Source organism: Diaphorina citri, unplaced genomic scaffold (genome assembly GCF_000475195.1).
Source record: "Diaphorina citri unplaced genomic scaffold, Diaci psyllid genome assembly version 1.1 scaffold27, whole genome shotgun sequence".
NCBI classification, from domain to species: domain Eukaryota; kingdom Metazoa; phylum Arthropoda; class Insecta; order Hemiptera; family Psyllidae; genus Diaphorina; species Diaphorina citri.
In genome coordinates this window covers 54,024-73,036 of record NW_007377465.1, presented here as the reverse complement: position 1 = coordinate 73,036, position 19,013 = coordinate 54,024, and the positions used below count along the sequence as shown (strand labels likewise).

The following is a 19,013-nucleotide window of genomic DNA, read 5'->3' as shown; positions in this document are numbered from 1 at the left end:
TAATATTGAGAATAAAATTCACTTACTAGGTACCTATTTCCCAAACAGCAAAGGTTTCGTGACCAACGTCTGGTGCTTATGTCAGGCAAAAGTAATCCTTGCTCCATGATGACATCTCTACCCTACAACAGAACGTTCCGAGCCTACAGGTAAGGAACTTTTTTTTAGGGGTTTGATAGAGGGAACCAGTAATGGAGGTCCTATTGTCCCAAAATGAAAGAGAAAAGGAGGACAGGATAGGAGAAAGTGAGCCAATCTGAGAACCTTACTGTTTAGGACAAAGTTCACCTCAGGCGGGAATTGAACTCGTGACCTGGCACTTACTAGGCAAGTGAGCTACCGCCCAAGATAATTAGTGTGGCTCAGGCCGTCCCAAAATGAAAGAGAAAAGGAGGACAGGATAGGAGGAAGTGAGCCAATCTGAGAACCTTACTGTTTAGGACGAAGTTCACCTCAGGCGGGAATTGAACTCGTGACCTGGCACTTACTAGGCAAGTGAGCTACCGTCCAAGATAATTAGTGTGGCTCAGGCAACATTGAAATTATCGTAGAATGCAATACTTTAGTTTGTCACAAAATATTTTTATTTATTTTAATTAAATGAAAGTGTGTGATTTGTTTGGCCTTATCACCTCTTTGTAATTTGTGCTAAATTATTTCAGACCTGACGTGAAGAAGGATGGTGGAAGAAGAAGGAACACTTCCACAGGACCAAGACCTTTATCCTCTATCAATGACAATTTAGACCCTTTTGATTTATTGGGACTAGAAAAAGGACAAGAGGGACAGGTATTTCTCAATGATATACCTATATTTTTTTCTCTTAAATCAGGTACACATTAGGCACATTTTCTTTCCGGAACTAATTTTATGTAGTTACATAAGTGGCCCGTGTCAGCAAGTGTGATCGCGCTATTACGTCCAAAGAGGAATCTCCCGGGTGGACTTAAATCAGGTACACATTAGGCACATTTTCTTTTCGGAACTAATTTTATGTAGTTACATAATTGGCCCGTGTCAGCAAGTGTGATCGCGCTATTACGTCCAAAGAGGAATCTCCCGGGTGGAATAAAAAAAGAACGATAATAAAATACAGCTCATTTCTATTTGCAGGAAATGTCGTATGGAGCACTTCTGACTTTTAAATCAGGTACACATTAGGCACATTTTCTTTTCGGAACTAATTTTATGTAGTTACATAAGTGGCCCGTGTCAGCAAGTGTGATCGCGCTATTACGTCCAAAGAGGAATCTCCTGGGTGGAATAAAAAAAGAACGATAGTAAAATACAGCTCATTTCTATTTGCAGGAAATGTCGTATGGAGCACTTCTGACTCCATCACGTTACCAAAGTAAAGATCGCAAGGAAAGTGACGTGGGGGATACGCCTCATTCTGCCAAGTCTTATTCTACGCGGTACGTACAATGCAGTGCAGTGCAATAGTCCTAAATAAAATGGACGCGGCACATAAGGGATCAAGAAGAGACCGCCTTAACATAATAATACTCCTTTAAATCAAAACATAGTCAAGTAGGGGCAGGGGTAATCATTGCTCACTTGGATAATTAAGTAATAACTTAATTATTATATTATCTTGGGATTATATATTTTGAGAAAGGAAAAGAGTACAAGATCGTGCGTGACTAGCTCATTTTTTATTATTAATTATTTATTTCTCCTTAAAAAGCCTGATTCTGAAAAGATTTCGATTGTATGTATTAAGGAGCGCGGCAGCACTCCGCCCCGCAAAGTCAAAAGAGTTTGTTTCAAATATTTCACCAGTAAACGAGACTTTATTGTATTTTCTGGCAAAAAGGGACTCTTTAGTCCTGTGCGGGCATTCTAAACGAAGTGAATTTTGATTTTGTTTGTCATGTCATTTATTTCCAGTATGTCACGCACCCCTCACATAATGGACATTACAAAAGGGTAACTTGACTCCTCTAACTTCTCAATGTTGTAGATTTCACCAGTAAACGAGACTTTATTATCGTATTTGCTGGCAAAAAGGGACTCTTTAGTCCTGTGCGGGTATTCTAAACGAAGTGAATTTTGATTTTGTTTGTCATTTATTTCCAGTATGTCACGCACCCCTCACATAATGGACATTACAAAAGGGTAACTTGACTCCTCTAACTTCTCAATGTTGTATTGTTGTCTCTTTATGTGCTATTAAGTGTCTCTCTATTTATCATTTGACCAAAAAAACCAACATAAAACCTACTTCAATTTTTTCCCCCTTTTGGTTCCTATTTGTGTCTTTTTGGGCATGTTATGTGGTACTAGTGGCCCCAGTAGCTCATTGGCCTCATTTCAAGGTTGATCTTCAATCTTTCCTTTACTTGTTCTTTCAAATTATATGGTTTACCCCTCCTGTTGCTACCTTATTGTTTTTATTTTGTGGTTTCCTTTTTCAACCTTTAAAGCACTCCTCCATTGAATGTCACCGTCTTGAATTTCAAACTGCTTATGTTTATGTATCTCTCTTTGTGGTTTCCTTTTTCAACCTTTAAAGCTCTCCTCTGTTGAATGTCACCGTCTTGAATTTCAAACTGCTTATGTTTATGTATCTCTTCATTCTCTTCCAATACTAACCTACTATAGGTATCTAGGTTTATTTAATCTTATATTTATGATTCTCTCTTCTTTAATTCGTAGTGGTCAAAACATTGAATAAATATACTCTCGATGTAAACGAAATGTCAATGATGATTTCCTTTTTGGATGCAAACTTTTTATGTAATGCTGACGAATGATTCGAGAATAAGTTTTAAAATAACTGTTATTAATTTTATTTCTGCTTTCTTCCTGCAGATGTTTTTCCTATGACGCGGGCACGTTACGAGCCGTTTCCAATCTGATACCTGCATCACCTCCAATAGCTGGGTACTCTCGATGAAAACGAAATGTCAATGTTGATTTCCTTTTTGGATGCAAACTTTTTATGTAATGCTGACGAATGATTAGAGAATAAGTTTTAAAATAACTGTTATTAATTTTAGTCCTGCTTTCTTCCTGCAGATGTTTTTCCTATGACGCGGGCACGTTACGAGCCGTTTCCAATCTGATACCTGCATCACCTCCACAAACGAAATGTCAATGTTGATTTCCTTTTTGGATGCAAACTTTTTATGTAATGCTGACGAATGATTCGAGAATAAGCTTTAAAATAACTGTTATTAATTTAGTCCTGCTTTCTTCCTGCAGATGTTTTTCCTATGACGCGGGCACGTTACGAGCCGTTTCCAATCTGATACCTGCATCACCTCCAATTGCAGTTCTGGACAACAAAGCAGGTAAAGCCATCACGAAATACGTACACTCTTTGGAACCGATAGTTGCAAGTTTTTTCAATTTATTTTTAGTGCCTAGTCACTAGTCAATATGATCCGTCATGCACTATCTGACTAAAAAATGTAAAAAAAAATGTAAATGCAGTTTCTTTGTGTTATTATGTCACAACTTTGGTGCTCACCGCAGCATTGTAGGATTTTTCCCAATATCTCAATAATCCTAAAATCCAATATTTACCTACCATGCTGGCACCGGTTGCTATGTGCATTTATACATAATAGCTACTCCATATCTCAATAATCCTAAAATCCAATGTTTACCTACCATGCTGGCACCGGTTGCTATGTGCATTTATACATATGTCATAGCTACTCATTTTCCTCACGAGGCTGAGTGGGCCCCGATTACATATGTCATAGCTACTCATTTTCCTCACGAGGCTGAGTGGGCCCCGCAACAGTCAGTCACGGAATCAATCATTTGCATGATACACAATTTCTTGGCCCCGCCGGGAATCGAACCCGGGTCTCCCGCGTGCAAGGCGAGTGCAGTGACCACTACGCCATGGGAGCTGACGCCATTCCCCCGGGAATCGAACCCGGGTCTCCCGCGTGCAAGGCGAGCGCAGTGACCACTACGCCATGGGAGCTGAAGATTGGATTTCCTCACGAGGCTGAGTGGGCCCCGCAACAGCCAGTCACGGGATCAATCATTTGCATGATACAAATTTCTTGACCCTGCCGGGATTCGAACCCGGGTCTCCCGCGTGCAAGGCGAGCGCAGTGACCACTACGCCATGGGAGCTGACTGAAACGAGTGGGAATCGAACCCGGGTCTCCCGCGTGCAAGGCGAGCGCAGGTGACCCCTACTGACACCTGATGATCACACACACTATCAGGTAGAAGTAGGTAACTCCATCAGTTCTACCTGATAATGAGAGGCTGGCCTGAGTTGGATAAATTCCCAGCAAGAAAAGATGAGGGGGTATCGAGCATGTTTTTCCGCGTCACATAAAAAAGGTACTGTCTAATTTTCAGGGGTGGATTGGGAATTGGGTGACCCATATTCAGGACCTTACTCACCTAACCTTCTGGACGATCCTGAGTTGATAGCAGGAAAACACCGGACCCTACTAACTTTCACGTCATACATGGTAAGTTTTTAATTTTACCAAGTCGTCCTGATCCCTTTTTTTCTTTTTTATCGAACTTTATTACGATTTTTTTTTTTTTCTTGCGAGTTCGAGAAGTGTACAACGATACTGGGTCAAAGGAACTTATTTAAGGAGCGCGGTAGCACTCCACCCCGCCAAGTCAAGAAAGTTTGACCGCGCTATTGGTATTATGTGACAAACTGACAAATATTAATTAATAAAAACTACTATTTCATAACCAATCTTAGTGCTTTAGCGGTTAGCGAGTTTAAATTCGGAATTGTAGGATTATTAATTAATAAAAACTACTATTTCATAACCAATCTTAGTGCTTTAGCGGTTAGCGAGTTTAAATTCGGAATTGTAGGATGGTGGTTCTAAAGTCATAAAATTGAGGTGTAATATTTGGGGACAATTGCTTCAAGTATTCATTGATCCATGCTTAATACAATTGAAATTCCTATTATTTCCTGGAGGATCCGAGGGGTTCACATGTATTCATGGGAGGAAACTTAATGTTCATTAGGTATCTCTTTTGTTCACGTTCTGGTTTTGCCTTTTCTCAGCGTTGTCTAACTTGATTTTCAGACCTCAGTGATAGACTACGTGCGACCTTTGGACTTGAAAAAAGAGCTGAATGATAAATTCAAGGAGAAGTTTCCACACATTAAACTCACGCTCAGTAAATTAAGAAGGTAAGAGATTACCGGATTTTGCTATCATTTTGCATGATCCTTAAGTCGACGAAATATTCAAATAAGTACCTACACTCCTTTCACTTCTATTTTTGAATAGAATAGAATATACCATATTTATCCTGCTGAGATAGGCTGGAATAGGACAATACAAACTACAACCAAATAAAAATAATTGAAGGGAATATACCATATTTATCCTGCTGAGATAGGCTGGAATAGGACAATACAAACTACAACCAAATAAAAATAATTGAAGGAAAAAAGCACCTCATTTTAATACTGACTATATTTTCCCCCCGTACAGTTTAAAACGTGAAATGCGGAAAATTGCCAAGGTGGACAATAGTAACCTGGAGTTGTTAACTGTGGCCCAAGCTTACCCACCTCATTTTAATACTGACTATATTTCCCCCCCGTACAGTTTAAAACGTGAAATGCGGAAAATTGCCAAGGTGGACAATAGTAACCTGGAGTTGTTAACTGTGGCCCAAGCTTACGTTTATTTTGAAAAACTCATCCTCCTGGCTTTGATCAACAAGGAAAATAGAAAGTTGTGCGCGGGGGCCTGTTTACTGCTGAGTGCTAAACTGAATGATGTCAAGGGGGATGCATTGAAAACACTCATTGAGGTAAGAGTAAGCAAAGTTTTCGTTGATAAAATATCCAGAATTTACAAAATATTTAGTAGTATTGGTACCTATTTACTCTTGAGGAAAATCATAAAACCTTGCTAAGATGTACGATAGAGGGAACTATATCAACAGAGGCTGTAAGCCCCGAAACTGAATAGCGACGGAGAGCAGGGTAGGAGAGAGCCAGGTTTAGTAGTATTGGTACCTATTTACTCTTGAGGAAAATCATAAAACCTTGCTAAGAATTAAGATGTACGATAGAGGGAACTATATCAACAGAGGCTGTAAGCCCCGAAACTGAATAGCGACGGAGAGCAGGGTAGGAGAGAGCCAGCCGTTTTAGGATTGAACCTTATCTGTTTGGGATAGAGTGCGCCCCTGGCGGGAATGAAACCCGCAACTTAGCACTTACAACTTACAAGACAGGCATGCTACCCTCCAAGCAAACTAGGCTGGCAAGCTCAAGCATTAATGTACATCTGTAATCAGCATTGATTAAATTTTTAGAAAATTCCTTGGGGGTAGGGTCTCCAAGCTAACTGGAATGGCGGATCTGTTTATTTTCAGAAAACGGAAAACATATTTCGTCTGAATCGCAAGGATTTGTTCGCGGCGGAATTTGCAGTCCTAGTATAATTAGCATTGATTAAATTTTTAGAAAATTCCTTGGGGGTAGGGTCTCCAAGCTAACTGAGATGGCGGATCTGTTTATTTTCAGAAAACGGAAAACATTTTTCGTCTGAATCGCAAGGATTTGTTCGCGGCGGAATTTGCAGTCCTAGTGGCTCTCGAGTTCGGACTTCATCTACCCACGTGGGATATTCTGCCTCACTTTCAACGCCTCACCTATGAGTCTTGACTTATACTCGATCATTTGCTGCTCTTTTGCTGCTGATATTCCGACAGTCTATGTACCTTGTACCTACATAGAGGTACTTGAGTAATTTACTTGTAAGAATGTAAGGACAATTTTATTGTAATTAGTACCTAATTATAATAATGATACAACTTACAAGACAGGCATGCTACCCTCCAAGCAAACTAGGCTGGCAAGCTCAAGCATTAATTTACATCTGTAATCAGCATTGATTAAATTTTTAGAAAATTCCTTGGGGGTAGGGTCTCCAAGCTAACTGGGATGGCGGATCTGTTTATTTTCAGAAAACGGAAAACATATTTCGTCTGAATCGCAAGGATTTGTTCGCGGCGGAATTTGCAGTCCTAGTGGCTCTCGAGTTCGGACTTCATCTACCCACGTGGGATATTCTGCCTCACTTTCAACGCCTCACCTATGAGTCTTGACTTATACTCGATCATTTGCTGCTCTTTTGCTGCTGATATTCCGACAGTCTATGTACCTACATAGAGGTACTTGAGTAATTTACTTGTAAGAATGTAAGGACAATTTTATTGTAATTAGTACCTAATTATCTGATATTCCAACAGTCTATGTACCTACATAGAGGTACTTGAGTAATTTACTTGTAAGAATGTAAGGGCAATTTTATTGTAATTAGTACCTAATTATAATAATGATATTCCCCATAGTTGCTCTTCTAGGCTTTAAGGATTTCATTTTTTTAATTTTTGGGACTGTTCGAAAGATATTTTCAATTTATTTTCGAATTTCATTACATTACTATATTTATTATTCATTGATTGGTATTACGTATGTTTATTGTAGACCAATTTTTAATTATGCCATGTGACAATTTTATAGAAATTGATAATATTTTAATCTCACTATCATAGTACTTACTACTTGATTTTCATGCTGAACAATATCTATTTATGTCTTGTACTTAATATTAGTTGGTACCTTCTCTGTATACGTGTACAATGTTTTTATTAGTTTTTAGGAATTTGACTGCAAGTAAGTTACAAGGAGGTACTTAAATTTTTAAAACATTTTAAAAACTTGGTGGTTTTTATGTTGTTTTATTGGCTTTCATTTATTTGATTAGGTACCCTTCTACAACCGCTATTGAGGTATTTTTCTGATTCTCCTACCCACCTAATATAGTGTATTTTTATGTCTACCTAATGTTTAGTATATTCTTTTGTGTCAAACTAGTCGTATATTTGTTTAAAAATGATGCAATTTATGGATATTTGGATAAAGTAAATGATAAGTACCTACCTCTACTAGTTTTTTTCTTGATTCACAGATGGGATGGGAATCAAACCCACAACCCAGCACTTAGGTTCAGGACAGACATGCTACTTTCCAAGCTAACTAGGCGGACTTTTTTTCACTTCTACCAAAGTTCTCATTTACTTGATCTAAGTAATATTTCAATATTCTGTGGTAAAATATAGTGCAATGTTACGTTTAATTATTTCTGTGTCATAAATTTTTAACCTCTTTATCATAATGGATTTTTTTCTTCTTTTTATGTACTTTCTATTCTAGCCATTTTTGTGTATGAATAAACGTAGTTATTGCCTAGTATGATTTGTCTGGCAGTATTTATTTTCATGAAAGGCATACAGGTATAAAAATATTTTGAAAAAAAAAAAAAACTTTTTAAATAATAATAAAAATCAAAATGGCTCTAACCTCTGTTTGGTAAGATCCAACCTTGGTCAGTAAGGTCTCATTCACATGGGTCAACACTCAACTTCCATGTCACTAAATTTGTGTGAATTTCATGTGCTAAGTTGCTAAGTAGTCAGTGATATGCAGAATACTTGCAGACTTTTTTTGTCCAGTAAATAAAATATTTGAATACAAAACATTATACTTGTATACTGGCACTTGCTTCAATCATTCTTTATCAGAATTGGAATTAATGAATTGCAAAAATGTTGCTTGTACATTGTCAATATCAACTGAGGTGGTAGGGTTTAATTTTACTAAATTAATGTACTGTCTTTTCAACCTTGTCAACTGTGGTAGAGTCAATTTGCTTATATCACAGTTTAGTTTTGTCAGTGTGGATTCTTGCTTATTGAGAATCTCTTGAATCACTGTCTGAGTTATCTTGTCCAACTCAAACAAGTAAGTATTGGAACTAAGAGGGATATACAGGGTGGATTTATTGGACTTGGGTGGTTTCTTATTCAGAACAGCATTAAATATTTCTTCTAATGGAGTAGAGTCATTCGTTTGTATTGTGATAAGGGGGGAGTCCCATCTGTTCTTGTGATCAGGAGCTTCATAACGCATTACTAGAGCATTGAGTGTATCCTCATCATATTTCTCACCCTCATCCTCTTGATCTCGATTAAATTGCTTCATCCTGGTCTCATCAATGATTACCTCTACAGTACATTGAGTAGACTTGACTTGTTTTGATACACAGTACAATTCATACCTGGAAGAAATAATATGTTGGGTAAAAAGAAAAGGTACTGTGTTCCATAGTTTTTTCAAGCTCAGAATTTTCAAGTATGGGTAAGTAGATCAATTTATAGGTACATATTTTAAAATGATAATACCTATATATGTACATAAGTAGTTGTACCCAGCTTTCAAGCACACCAAGTAGGTACCTAATTTGGTCTGAGTAGGTTTGCAATAGTTCCACCCTTACATTCATACCTGTATCCTTTGATGTAGTTCATAGAATCCAAAATAACTATGTTATCTTTGTTTAACAATCTAGTTACTTCAGACTTGAGTTTTCCACGGATTTCTTTTTCTTTCTGAGCACTTGCATACAGTTCTGCTTTGCTAAATCCTGCCTTTCTCAGAATTTTCAAGTATGGGTAGATCAATTTATAGGTACATATTTTAAAATGATAATACCTACATATGTACATAAGTAGTTGTACCCAGCTTTCAAGCACACCAAGTAGGTACCTAATTTGGTCTGAGTAGGTTTGCAATAGTTCCACCCTTACATCCATACCTGTATCCTTTGATGTAGTTCATAGAATCCAAAATAACTATGTTATCTTTGTTTAACAGTCTAGTTACTTCAGACTTGAGTTTTCCACGGATTTCTTTTTCTTTCTGAGCACTTGCATACAGTTCTGCTTTGCTAAATCCTGCCTTTTTGATGACATCATTATCATTGAGATGGATTATTTTGTTTGGTATATTTTGGTCTTCAAAATACCTCTTTATTTCCAAGCTTCTTTTTGTTTTTCCAGAACATGGATATCCAGTGATGACTATTAGTGGCATTGTCTTGACTTGAACATCTGTAATGGGAAGAATATCATATAGGTATTTCAACTTATTGGACTTGTCATATCCTTCCTATCTTTAGACCTTTAGAAAGTTTGGTACTTGTGCAGAAGTCATGTCAGTGGAAGATTGCTACCAAGGGAAAACAGGCACAAATGAGCATTAGGTATTTAAACTTATTGGACTTGTCATATCCTTCCCATCTTTAGACCTTTAGAAAGTTTGGTACTTGTGCAGAAGTCATGTCAGTGGAAGATTGCTACCAAGGGAAAACAGGCACAAATGAGCAGTGATTAGTGTTATTATAGGGTTAGGTTAAACGCAAAAAGGAGTTTTCTTTTCCACTGTCTGCATGATTACCGAAAGTTTTGATCAATCATATGCTGCTGATTTTTCCAAGTCCCACTCAGGCTGGATCAGGGAATACAAAAAGGAGCTTTCTTTTCCACTGTCTGCATGATTACCGAAAGTTTTGATCAATCATATGCTGCTGATTTTTCCAAGTCCGACTCAGGCTGGATCAGGGGAAAACCCCCACTAACTGTATCAACTAAACAGTGATATTGAATATCTATTAAAAAAGTACCTAGGTAAGTAGATCCCTAAAAAAGTACCTAGGTAAGTAGAAAAAACCCCCACTAATATAGACTGTATCAACTAAACAGTGATATTGAATATCTATTAAAAAAGTACCTAGGTAAGTAGATCCCTAAAAAAGTACCTAGGTAAGTAGAATAGGTAGGAATTATATTTTAACATAGAGATCTAGTTAATCAGAATCCTGCTATGGGATAAAGGGTTGTGCTTAACACGTGTAGGTAGTTACATATACATACCTATATTTTTCAGCTTTCACACAAAGTTCTGTTTCTGTGATAAAAAAAAATACAAGATAAAAACTAGTTAAGTATAAGTAAATAAGTAAAACCGAACTTTTGATTTTTAATTATTCAAAAATTTAAAAATAAAATCAGAAAAAGTTTTCAACTTTTGAAGTGAAAATGAAAATGAAATATTAAAACTTGGCCGGGCCCACCGGTAACATTTTCTTTGGTAGTACACACCAATTTTGCTTTTGGGACAGCAAGACCTTAGCAGTTACAATTACCTCTCTCAAACTAGAAAAAAATCATGATGTTAAAAACGTTTGTAATACCTATTGATATCTTTCTCACTCTATTTTCAGTTTGGGTTCAGATTAAGTAATAACAGTGTGGTGGTTGGACCCCTGGCAGTATTCAATAAATGTGTTTTTAGCTGGAACATACTTGATGACAGTGATATCAACATGGAGTCATTGTCCTTGTTTTTGCATCTTGAACCAAAGCTTGGTAAGAAGACAATAGGATTTTTTTCTTGTGTTTAAGTAATAAATGAGCAAATTTCTTTTGTATTTTATGTACCTACCTATGCTGAACTATTTGACTGCGATGCCAGTAGCCTGTTCCCTGAAAGTATGGCTTGTGTTTAAGTAATAAACCCGAGCACATACCTGTTTGAGTGTCCAAAAAATAATGAGCAAATTTCTTTTGTATTTTATGTCTTGTGTTTAAGTAATAAACCCGAGCACATACCTGTTTGAGTGTCCAAAAAATAATGAGCAAATTTCTTTTGTATTTTATGTACCTACCTATGCTGAACTATTTGACTGCGATGCCAGTAGCCTGTTCCCTGAAAGTATGGAACAATAAAAGTTACAAGTGTAAAAGTGATAATGATAATTTACATGAGGCAGGATACTTTTGTTTACAAGATGATAACACTACACTTGTGATTTTTATCAATCCAAACTTTCATGGAACAGAAGAAGGCAGGATACTTTTGTTTACAAGATGATAACACTACACTTGTGATTTTTATCAATCCAAACTTTCATGGAACAGAAGCCCATTCCACAAAAGTAAAGCCTAATGAAATAATTATCAAGAAATTCAATAAGGTACATTCTCACCTTTTTTTCAGCATGTAACAGGGAACGTGGCTTTTTTGTTTCAGATGTTTTAATCATAGGTCTGGGTGACTTCAAGTTTAACCACACCAAGCTGATACCCGTAATCAATGAAGTGAGAAAACATTGCAATGTAGAAGTGTTACCCACTGAACGTGCCATTGCTACATTCAACTTTATGGTGAGCGAGGGTAGAGTAGCGGGAGCAGCCCTTGTACCTCCCGTCCGGATATCTTTCACAGAAGAAGACATTCAGGCAACCAAACATCAGAATAGAGATGTTTATAAGCTTGATATCAAGATAGATGTCTAAATTAGAGACTGTGATCATGGTGAGTATTGTTGTAATTTATATTGTATAGATTTATTATTATCTATTTATGAAAAGTATTATACCAGTAACTTATTATACTCTTCACATTTATAGTATAAGTTACTGGTGTTCTTTTCAAGATGAATCTTCACAAAGTCACGTCAGAATCTATCAGTATATTATTTATGATTAAATTTAGTTTAGTTTACAATAATCAATAATTACTTAACACGAATATAATATAAATAGATCTATTTATATTATATTCATATTATGTATATTTACTTAGTGTTCCAAGGTAGCTTATGGCTTTGTCAAACACCAATCTGCATGGCAGATAATGCAGACATGAACTCTAGTCATTAGAAGAACTAAATTATTTGTCCAAGTTTTGTCTGAGCCCTTAACTTGAGGGACCTAGCTCATGAGATTACCCATACATTTTATCAGATGTACACGTATCATGATATTAATGTTGCAATATGTAACTTACCACTCCTGTAAGTGGTCCGATTAACCTTAATAATAAATCACCATGGCTTGACTTGGAATCGAATGATCAACCTGCAGATGTGATGTCCGCCGCGCTAACCCCTACACCACTGACGTTGATAAACCTCCACTAAACGAAAGATGATTTTTAGCTTTAAAAAAAGAGGTTTGATTGAGAGAACTGTAACTGCTAAGGTCTTATCGTCCCGAAATCTAAGAGAGAAGGAAGACAGGATAGGAGAAAGCCAGCCGTTCCGAGAACGAACATTATCCGTTCAGGATAAAATTAGTTTATCAGGACGGGAAGTTTTAGCTTTTATCCAATACCTTTGAGCAGCCTACTCGTAGTACCTACACGTTTCGTTCTCATAATTTCTATTCTAGATTGGTAAACTTCCCAATAAACCGTTTTAAAAGCAGAAAACCCTCATATTGTGTTTTTCTTTTTATCATACCAGTAAGCAAGCTCACGGTTTTCATTCAGTTTCTAATCTTATTGACAATTATTTATGATTTGTCATATTTTCCCAAGGTGATATAGTACTCAGTAATACAAGTAATACCTAGAACACAAAACTAATAGGTAATAAAATGAAATTTGAGAAATGAATATATTTCGTAACAAATACATAATGTTCATATTTACACATGGATAGTATGGATACAAAGAATTTCAAATAATAGAAAATATAACTCCTATAATATTTATTTTATTTGATATTAAATATGAAGATACAGAACATTAAAGAAGAAAGTAGAGGTACCTATCGAACTAGTTTTTGTATAAAATTAATTATTCTTACTGCCTCATTCAGGCTAAGCAGCAAGTCACAAAGCTGAGTCGTAAAAAAACTTGGCCATGTAGTTAAGCATAATTATGATTCAAAACTTAGCCATGTAGTTAAGCATAATTATGATTCAAAACTTAGCCATGTAGTTAAGCATATGATTCAAAACTTAGCCATGTAGTTAAGCATATGATTCATTAGGATGCACTACTTTATGAGGAGACACAACTTTGTCATAAGTTAATAACACTGATGGCCACAAGGGACCATACACTCCGTCTTCCATAACACCTCTTACAGGAGATGAGATTATCTTGCTTTTTGATTTACATTTTCTGCCTTGACTATTGACTGAATTGAACAATTTATTACAAGATCTCTGTTGAAATGGATAACTGTTCAATACATCATTTTGATGAACAGTCCTATGATAATCGTAACTTCTGTCTATGAACTCTATTTTATTATAATCAATGTTACTCAATAGTTGATTGCAGTTTTGATTATAAACATTGCTTGTTAACACAAATTGAGTATCGCAGGCACACACTTGCCTGTTGTTTTCATATTGGCTGTACTTGATACATGGCTGAGTCTGAGTTTCTACTTGAATGAAATTATCATTTATTTTTATCTCGGGAGCATTATTGTTAATTTCATAGAACATATCACTGTCCTCTTGATGTGTCCTCAATTTTAGATTTTTCAAACCATTTTCTATCGCTGTCGTTTGCTTCTGTTCCTCTTCTTTGAGAAATTCGTAAAGTGTTATTCTATTTGTATTATTATTTTCCTGTTCTTGGTCGTTTCTTCTATTCTTTTCACTTAGTAATTCATTCCTTGTAAGTTTTTTAATCAAGTTTTCTTTAATTAGATTAGTTTTGTCATTGAATGACTTGCTCAGAAAATTCGTAAAGTGTTATTCTATTTGTATTATTATTTTCCTGTTCTTGGTCGTTTCTTCTACTCTTTTCACTTAGTAATTCATTCCTTGTAAGTTTTTTAATCAAGTTTTCTTTAATTAGATTAGTTTTGTCATTGAATGACTTGCTCAGTATGATTGATAAAAATTTGAAATTTATTTGAAAAATGAAATTTATTTTTTACTTTTTTATCTAAGGATTACACATTTACACAGTTGTCTGGAAAGCTTATTATCTAGATTCCAGAGAAACTAATAAGTTAATACCTTAATAAGTTCAGTAAAAGAATAAGCGGTTCAAGATCTTCTGGTAACTTACATCTTTTTCATTGATCTGTGATTAGTGCCAAGACAGAAAGCATGTATAATCTTGGGATCATTTGATTTACTTAGCTTCATTTCTTCTGATTTCAGTATATCTTCGTCTTGTAAGAATTCCTCCAATGTCATTTCTTTGTTTTCTTCAGATGCAGATTTCGTCCCGAAATCTAAGAGAGAAGGAAGACAGGATAGGAGAAAGCCAGCCGTTCCGAGAACGAACATTATCCGTTCCCAACCAATTCCAGAGTTGCACATACCACCCTGTATGTAGTGTCAAAGTTATACGCCACACATATAATAATTATCATTTCAGCAACTTTGGGTCCCGGATAATTTTACGTTGAGGTTTCTGGTTTTTACAGTTAATATTTCCTGCCGACCTTTCCGTCCACGGGGCCCACTATTTAGTGGGTAACTATTTTCGCCGAACAAGATGTTTCCCACACTCGCATAACTCACAGTCCCACACCCACAGTAAATTTGTGCTATATCGTTTATCGTCAGCCTCTTAATTAGCCTTGGCTGGGGTGATTGCTTAGGTCTGACATTTGGTTTTAACCGGACGGGAAGTTTTAGCTTTTATCCAATACCTTTGAGCAGCCTACTCGTAGTACCTACACGTTTCGTTCTCATAATTTCTATTCAAGATTGTTAAACTTCCCAATAAACCGTTTTAAAAGCAGAAAACCCTCACATTGTGTTTTTCTTTTTATCATACCAGTAAGCAAGCTCACGGTTTTCATTCAGTTTCTAATCTTATTGACAATTATTTATGATTTGTCGTTGGTTTTAGCTACAAAGGTGGTGCTATATTTTTCTCTTCAGAGCTCGGTCTGTCAGACAGGTCTCGGTCTGGCGAGAAAAAGATTCCGCTTTCAGACCATCACGTCAGAGAGACCTATAGTCTGTTTTTTCCGCCACACACGTTCGGACTGTCTGACAGACTGTCTGGTCTGTAAGTGGCTCGACTAAAGGTAAAGAGTGAGGAAACTCAATGTTCCGTCCTTACACATCTCTGGATTGAACCCACGCCCTCCTGATTACCAGGCGAGCGTCTTGACCACTAGAACACCGAGGGACAAGGAGTAGTTGAAGGGACTGGGCAGGGACAAATCTGAAAGTTAATACGGGACTTACTATTTCACATTTGGAGCTTTTGTATTTAATTTTTGCCAGCGTAAACTTATTCAAAAGTTTCGTCACTTGTAGGTTCTATTTACGTTAGGCATGGTCCAAGTTTATGGTTATGCCAGATAGCGCATTGTGGATGTGGGAGAAATTGTGGAGGGGCAGTAGAGGATTTGCAGAAATATTGAAGGGACGTTTATAATACATAGTGTGAAAACGCGAGTGTGACTGTGAGATAACTCCTTAGACAATGGACACAATGGGCTAATTAAAATCCTACCCTCCCTATTTCATGTATTAGGTTTAACCCTGCTTGATTCTTCGGTCTTTTATTTTTATTTTTTTACCTAATTAAATGGATTTCTGAGAGCTAGGGCTTCGACCATTTTGAATTTAGCCAATCGGTTTCGTTATAACTGCTCCATGTTCATTTGATTTTCTTAGCTTCATTTCTTCTGATTTCAGTATATCTTCGTCTTGTAAGAATTCCTCCAATGTCATTTCTTTGTTTTCTTCAGATGCAGATTTATGTTGACTCAAAATGTGGCTTCTTTCTTTTAAGAAATCGTCAAACGAAATCTTCTCATCCTTGTCTACCAATTTATTGCTCTTACTATTATGACTACTATTTAATTGTGGCACTGTGCTTTTCATATTGAAAGCTACTTTGTGAATAATAGGTTTAGGTGAAACATTGTTTATTTTTTGAATCTTGGAAAAACAATTTTCAGTACGGTCCCCAGCTGTTTGTCTTTCTTTGAAAAATTCTTCAAAAGATTCATCATTGACTGCATCCGATTCATTTTTGTTGGAATCATCTTTGTTTTCGTAAAATATAAATGGTTTATTGCTTTCGTCAGTAGTAGAAATTTCAGTTATAAATGGATTCCAGGTTTAGGTGAAACATTGTTTATTTTTTGAATCTTGGAAAAAGAATTTTCAGTACGGTCCCCAGCTGTTTGTCTTTGTTTGAAAAATTCTTCAAAAGATTCATCATTGACTGCATCCGTTATATTTTTGTTGGAATCATCTTTGTTTTCGTAAAATATAAATGGTTTATTGCTTTCGTCAGTAGTAGAAATTTCAGTTATAAATGGATTCGTTGAGCTGAATGTTACCTTCTTATTGTCACTTTTACAGCCTTCTTCTAGAAATTCTTGAAGAGTTATTTCCTTTTGATTGTCATTGGCATTTATATTATTATTTACAGGTTCGGATTGCTCAGAATTTTGTGGAATGACCCTGACATTCTCTGTATGTTCTTTATTTGCATCATTTTGATTACTAACATTCTTGTCCGTATTTTCTTGTAAAAATTCTTTCAATGTCATTAAATTTTCATTTTCATGTTTTTGAATCCCTTCTTGAAGGAATTGTTTCAGTGTAATGGTTTGTTCTGTTTGCTCGTATTGCTGAATATTGTTGTTCAAGTAAGTTGTCAATGTGCCAATATCTTCTATAGCGCCTTTATTTGTTGCCTTTCTTTCTTGTTGCCTCAGAAATTGTTGTAGGAGTAAGAGATAATCGTAGTTCTTTGCTTTATTTTGACGTTGAATTTTTTGTATTTTGTCATACGCGTCAGCTAACACGATTTCATGGGTTTCAGGTTTATAGTAAGCTCGTCTAGCAGATGTTCTGATATAATTATAATGGCTATTGTAATGTTGTTGTCGTTGGGAATACTTGTAGGGTCTCTGATCCTGGAACCTTGCTAGTTGTTCTTCATAGGTTAGATCTCTGGGTTGCTGCTCTTGGGGTATGTACATCATGGTTTGACATGTTTTAGATAGGCGACATGATTTCAGTTTGGAATATCTTCCACCGTTACTGTGTGAGTTGTTTGGGTTTGATGAGATAGTTGGCTTTATCCATTTTTCTAAATTTGTTGAAAACCAGTCAATATCACGACCGTTTTGCCACCATAACATGGACATACTTTTTATTAATAAATTTATGAAATCAGTTTGAAATATTGTTCATTAGGTTGATAATATTATAGGTACCTACTTAATTTCTTATAGTTAGCACTCCCAATTATTCCGGATATTATTTTTATATTTTCTTTTGTATAAGTCTCAATTCTGTTTTACACTATTGTGTAAAAGGTAAAAACAGATCCTTTTTATAACAATAAGTAAAGGTTAAATTTAGTGTAAAACTTTGGTGGTAGTAAAGTCACTAAGTTTTTTCGAAGTTTTTTTCAATCTCACATAAATCACTTGGACCAACTTTGCAATTGTTTGTTATTTATTTATTGATTGAAAACTAAAAAACAGCCGTAGGTATAATGTTAATTTAGTGTAAAACTTTGGTGGTAGTAAAGTCACTAAGTTTTTTCGAAGTTTTTTGCAATCTCACATAAATCACTTGGACCAACTTTGCAATTGTTTGTTATTTATTTATTGATTGAAAACTAAAAAACAGCCGTAGGTATAATACGAGTGAGGTGATTTTACACACAAAATATTTTCGATAACACCTCTATAAGTTAAATGAAGTTGGTAAAAAAAAGTATGGGGAAATAGATCGAATCGCACGAGTAAAGAGATTTACTTTTATAAGACGTTTATAAAGAATGTTTTAGTTTTTATACCTCCACGAAAAAAAGAGGAAAACTTATATGGGGTTTTCTAAATCGAATTATGTCATGTAGGTAATACATATTATGTGACCAAGGGTGTGACAAAATACACAACTAGAAAGTTTAGCTGTGTAAACCGAAAGTGTGTGTGAGAGAGATTGAGAGAGATCACTTTTTTTTGCTGATACATTACTTTCATACTATAGGAGGAAACTAAAAATTGTATCCTTAATCATTTATCGCCATCTTCGTCACTCATCGCTTTCAGGTATATTCCCTTTTAGCCGGAGTCTTCCCGTAACTGGGTAGGGAGCATGCATTTCCCAATTCGAATTCTACTTGTCGATTTTCCTTGACCTCGCTGGTTTTGGTATAACTCTGACGTTTCAACTGACTATTAGTTGGTCAGAGACATCCGAGGCTTGAAAAATAAACCTTCAGTGAGTTGACCCAATATACACCACTCTCCTGCTTCATTCGGAATTTAGGCTATAGCTATGTACTTTCGTTTCACCCTGTATGTTACGCGAAATTGGATTATGTAAGTGACAATGATTTTTTTCCTATCTGAAATTATTATGCAGTAGAAACTGCCTGGTTATTTTCA

At 36.0% G+C, this 19,013-nt stretch overlaps 4 protein-coding genes across 6 annotated transcripts; 2 read left to right on the top strand and 2 right to left on the bottom strand.

Annotated features, from left to right (window-relative positions):
- Positions 1-38: 38 nt before the first annotated feature.
- On the top strand, positions 39-7,125 carry LOC103510634 (CDK5 and ABL1 enzyme substrate 1). The gene is made up of 9 exons (XM_026824597.1): positions 39-149; positions 663-789; positions 1,309-1,415; positions 1,891-1,929; positions 3,208-3,296; positions 4,333-4,448; positions 5,037-5,143; positions 5,568-5,775; positions 6,940-7,125. Exons 1-9 carry the CDS (start codon positions 79-81, stop codon positions 7,078-7,080), a joined length of 1,005 nt encoding a protein of 334 aa, XP_026680398.1. The 5' UTR covers positions 39-78; the 3' UTR covers positions 7,081-7,125.
- Positions 7,100-10,889, bottom strand: LOC103510450 (protein KTI12 homolog). Of its 3 annotated transcripts, XR_003391888.1 has the most exons (5): positions 10,750-10,889; positions 9,776-9,927; positions 9,323-9,465; positions 7,299-9,095; positions 7,100-7,201 (listed from the first exon to the last, which is right to left on the bottom strand). XR_003391888.1 is itself a non-coding variant. In XM_008475115.3 (3 exons), the coding sequence occupies exons 2-3, from the start codon at positions 9,908-9,910 to the stop codon at positions 8,546-8,548; spliced, it is 828 nt and encodes a 275-aa protein (XP_008473337.1). In that variant the 5' UTR covers positions 9,911-9,927; positions 10,750-10,889; the 3' UTR covers positions 7,410-8,545. The 3 variants fall into 3 exon arrangements, 2 of the variants coding, with proteins under 2 accessions (XP_008473337.1, XP_026680410.1); XM_008475115.3 differs by lacking the exons at positions 7,100-7,201; positions 9,323-9,465 and having other exon boundaries at positions 7,410-9,095; positions 9,633-9,927; XM_026824609.1 differs by lacking the exons at positions 7,100-7,201; positions 10,750-10,889 and having other exon boundaries at positions 7,410-9,095; positions 9,776-9,946.
- A 133-nt stretch (positions 10,890-11,022) lies between these two features.
- LOC103510625 (NADH dehydrogenase [ubiquinone] 1 alpha subcomplex assembly factor 3) lies at positions 11,023-13,096 on the top strand. Its single transcript, XM_017444626.2, has 2 exons — positions 11,023-11,244; positions 11,909-13,096. Exons 1-2 carry the CDS (start codon positions 11,202-11,204, stop codon positions 12,172-12,174), a joined length of 309 nt encoding a protein of 102 aa, XP_017300115.2. The 5' UTR covers positions 11,023-11,201; the 3' UTR covers positions 12,175-13,096.
- A 215-nt stretch (positions 13,097-13,311) lies between these two features.
- Positions 13,312-14,826, bottom strand: LOC103510615 (uncharacterized protein MG366-like). The gene is made up of 3 exons (XM_026824508.1): positions 14,696-14,826; positions 13,600-14,353; positions 13,312-13,563 (listed from the first exon to the last, which is right to left on the bottom strand). The coding sequence occupies exons 1-2, from the start codon at positions 14,824-14,826 to the stop codon at positions 13,636-13,638; spliced, it is 849 nt and encodes a 282-aa protein (XP_026680309.1). The 3' UTR covers positions 13,312-13,563; positions 13,600-13,635.
- Between the last annotated feature and the right edge of the window lie 4,187 nt (positions 14,827-19,013).

What these genes read in the sequence shown, in the direction of transcription:
- LOC103510634 (XM_026824597.1), top strand. Translation starts at nt 79, where the DNA reads ATGTCAGGCAAAAGTAATCCTTGCTCCATGATGACATCTCTACCCTAC. An exon ending in AGTTCTGGACAACAAAGCAG is followed by an intron (nt 3,297 to 4,332) that starts GTAAAGCCATCA and finishes TCTAATTTTCAG; the next exon opens with GGGTGGATTGGGAATTGGGT. An exon ending in TAACTTTCACGTCATACATG is followed by an intron (nt 4,449 to 5,036) that starts GTAAGTTTTTAA and finishes CTTGATTTTCAG; the next exon opens with ACCTCAGTGATAGACTACGT.
- LOC103510450 (XM_008475115.3), bottom strand. Translation starts at nt 9,910, where the DNA reads ATGCCACTAATAGTCATCACTGGATATCCATGTTCTGGAAAAACAAAA. An exon ending in AACTACATCAAAGGATACAG is followed by an intron (nt 9,096 to 9,632) that starts GTATGGATGTAA and finishes TATTTCTTCCAG; the next exon opens with GTATGAATTGTACTGTGTAT.
- LOC103510625 (XM_017444626.2), top strand. Translation starts at nt 11,202, where the DNA reads ATGGAGTCATTGTCCTTGTTTTTGCATCTTGAACCAAAGCTTG. An exon ending in GCATCTTGAACCAAAGCTTG is followed by an intron (nt 11,245 to 11,908) that starts GTAAGAAGACAA and finishes TTTTTGTTTCAG; the next exon opens with ATGTTTTAATCATAGGTCTG.
- LOC103510615 (XM_026824508.1), bottom strand. Translation starts at nt 14,826, where the DNA reads ATGACATTGGAGGAATTCTTACAAGACGAAGATATACTGAAATCAGAA. An exon ending in CACAGATCAATGAAAAAGAT is followed by an intron (nt 14,354 to 14,695) that starts GTAAGTTACCAG and finishes GAATTTTCTGAG; the next exon opens with CAAGTCATTCAATGACAAAA.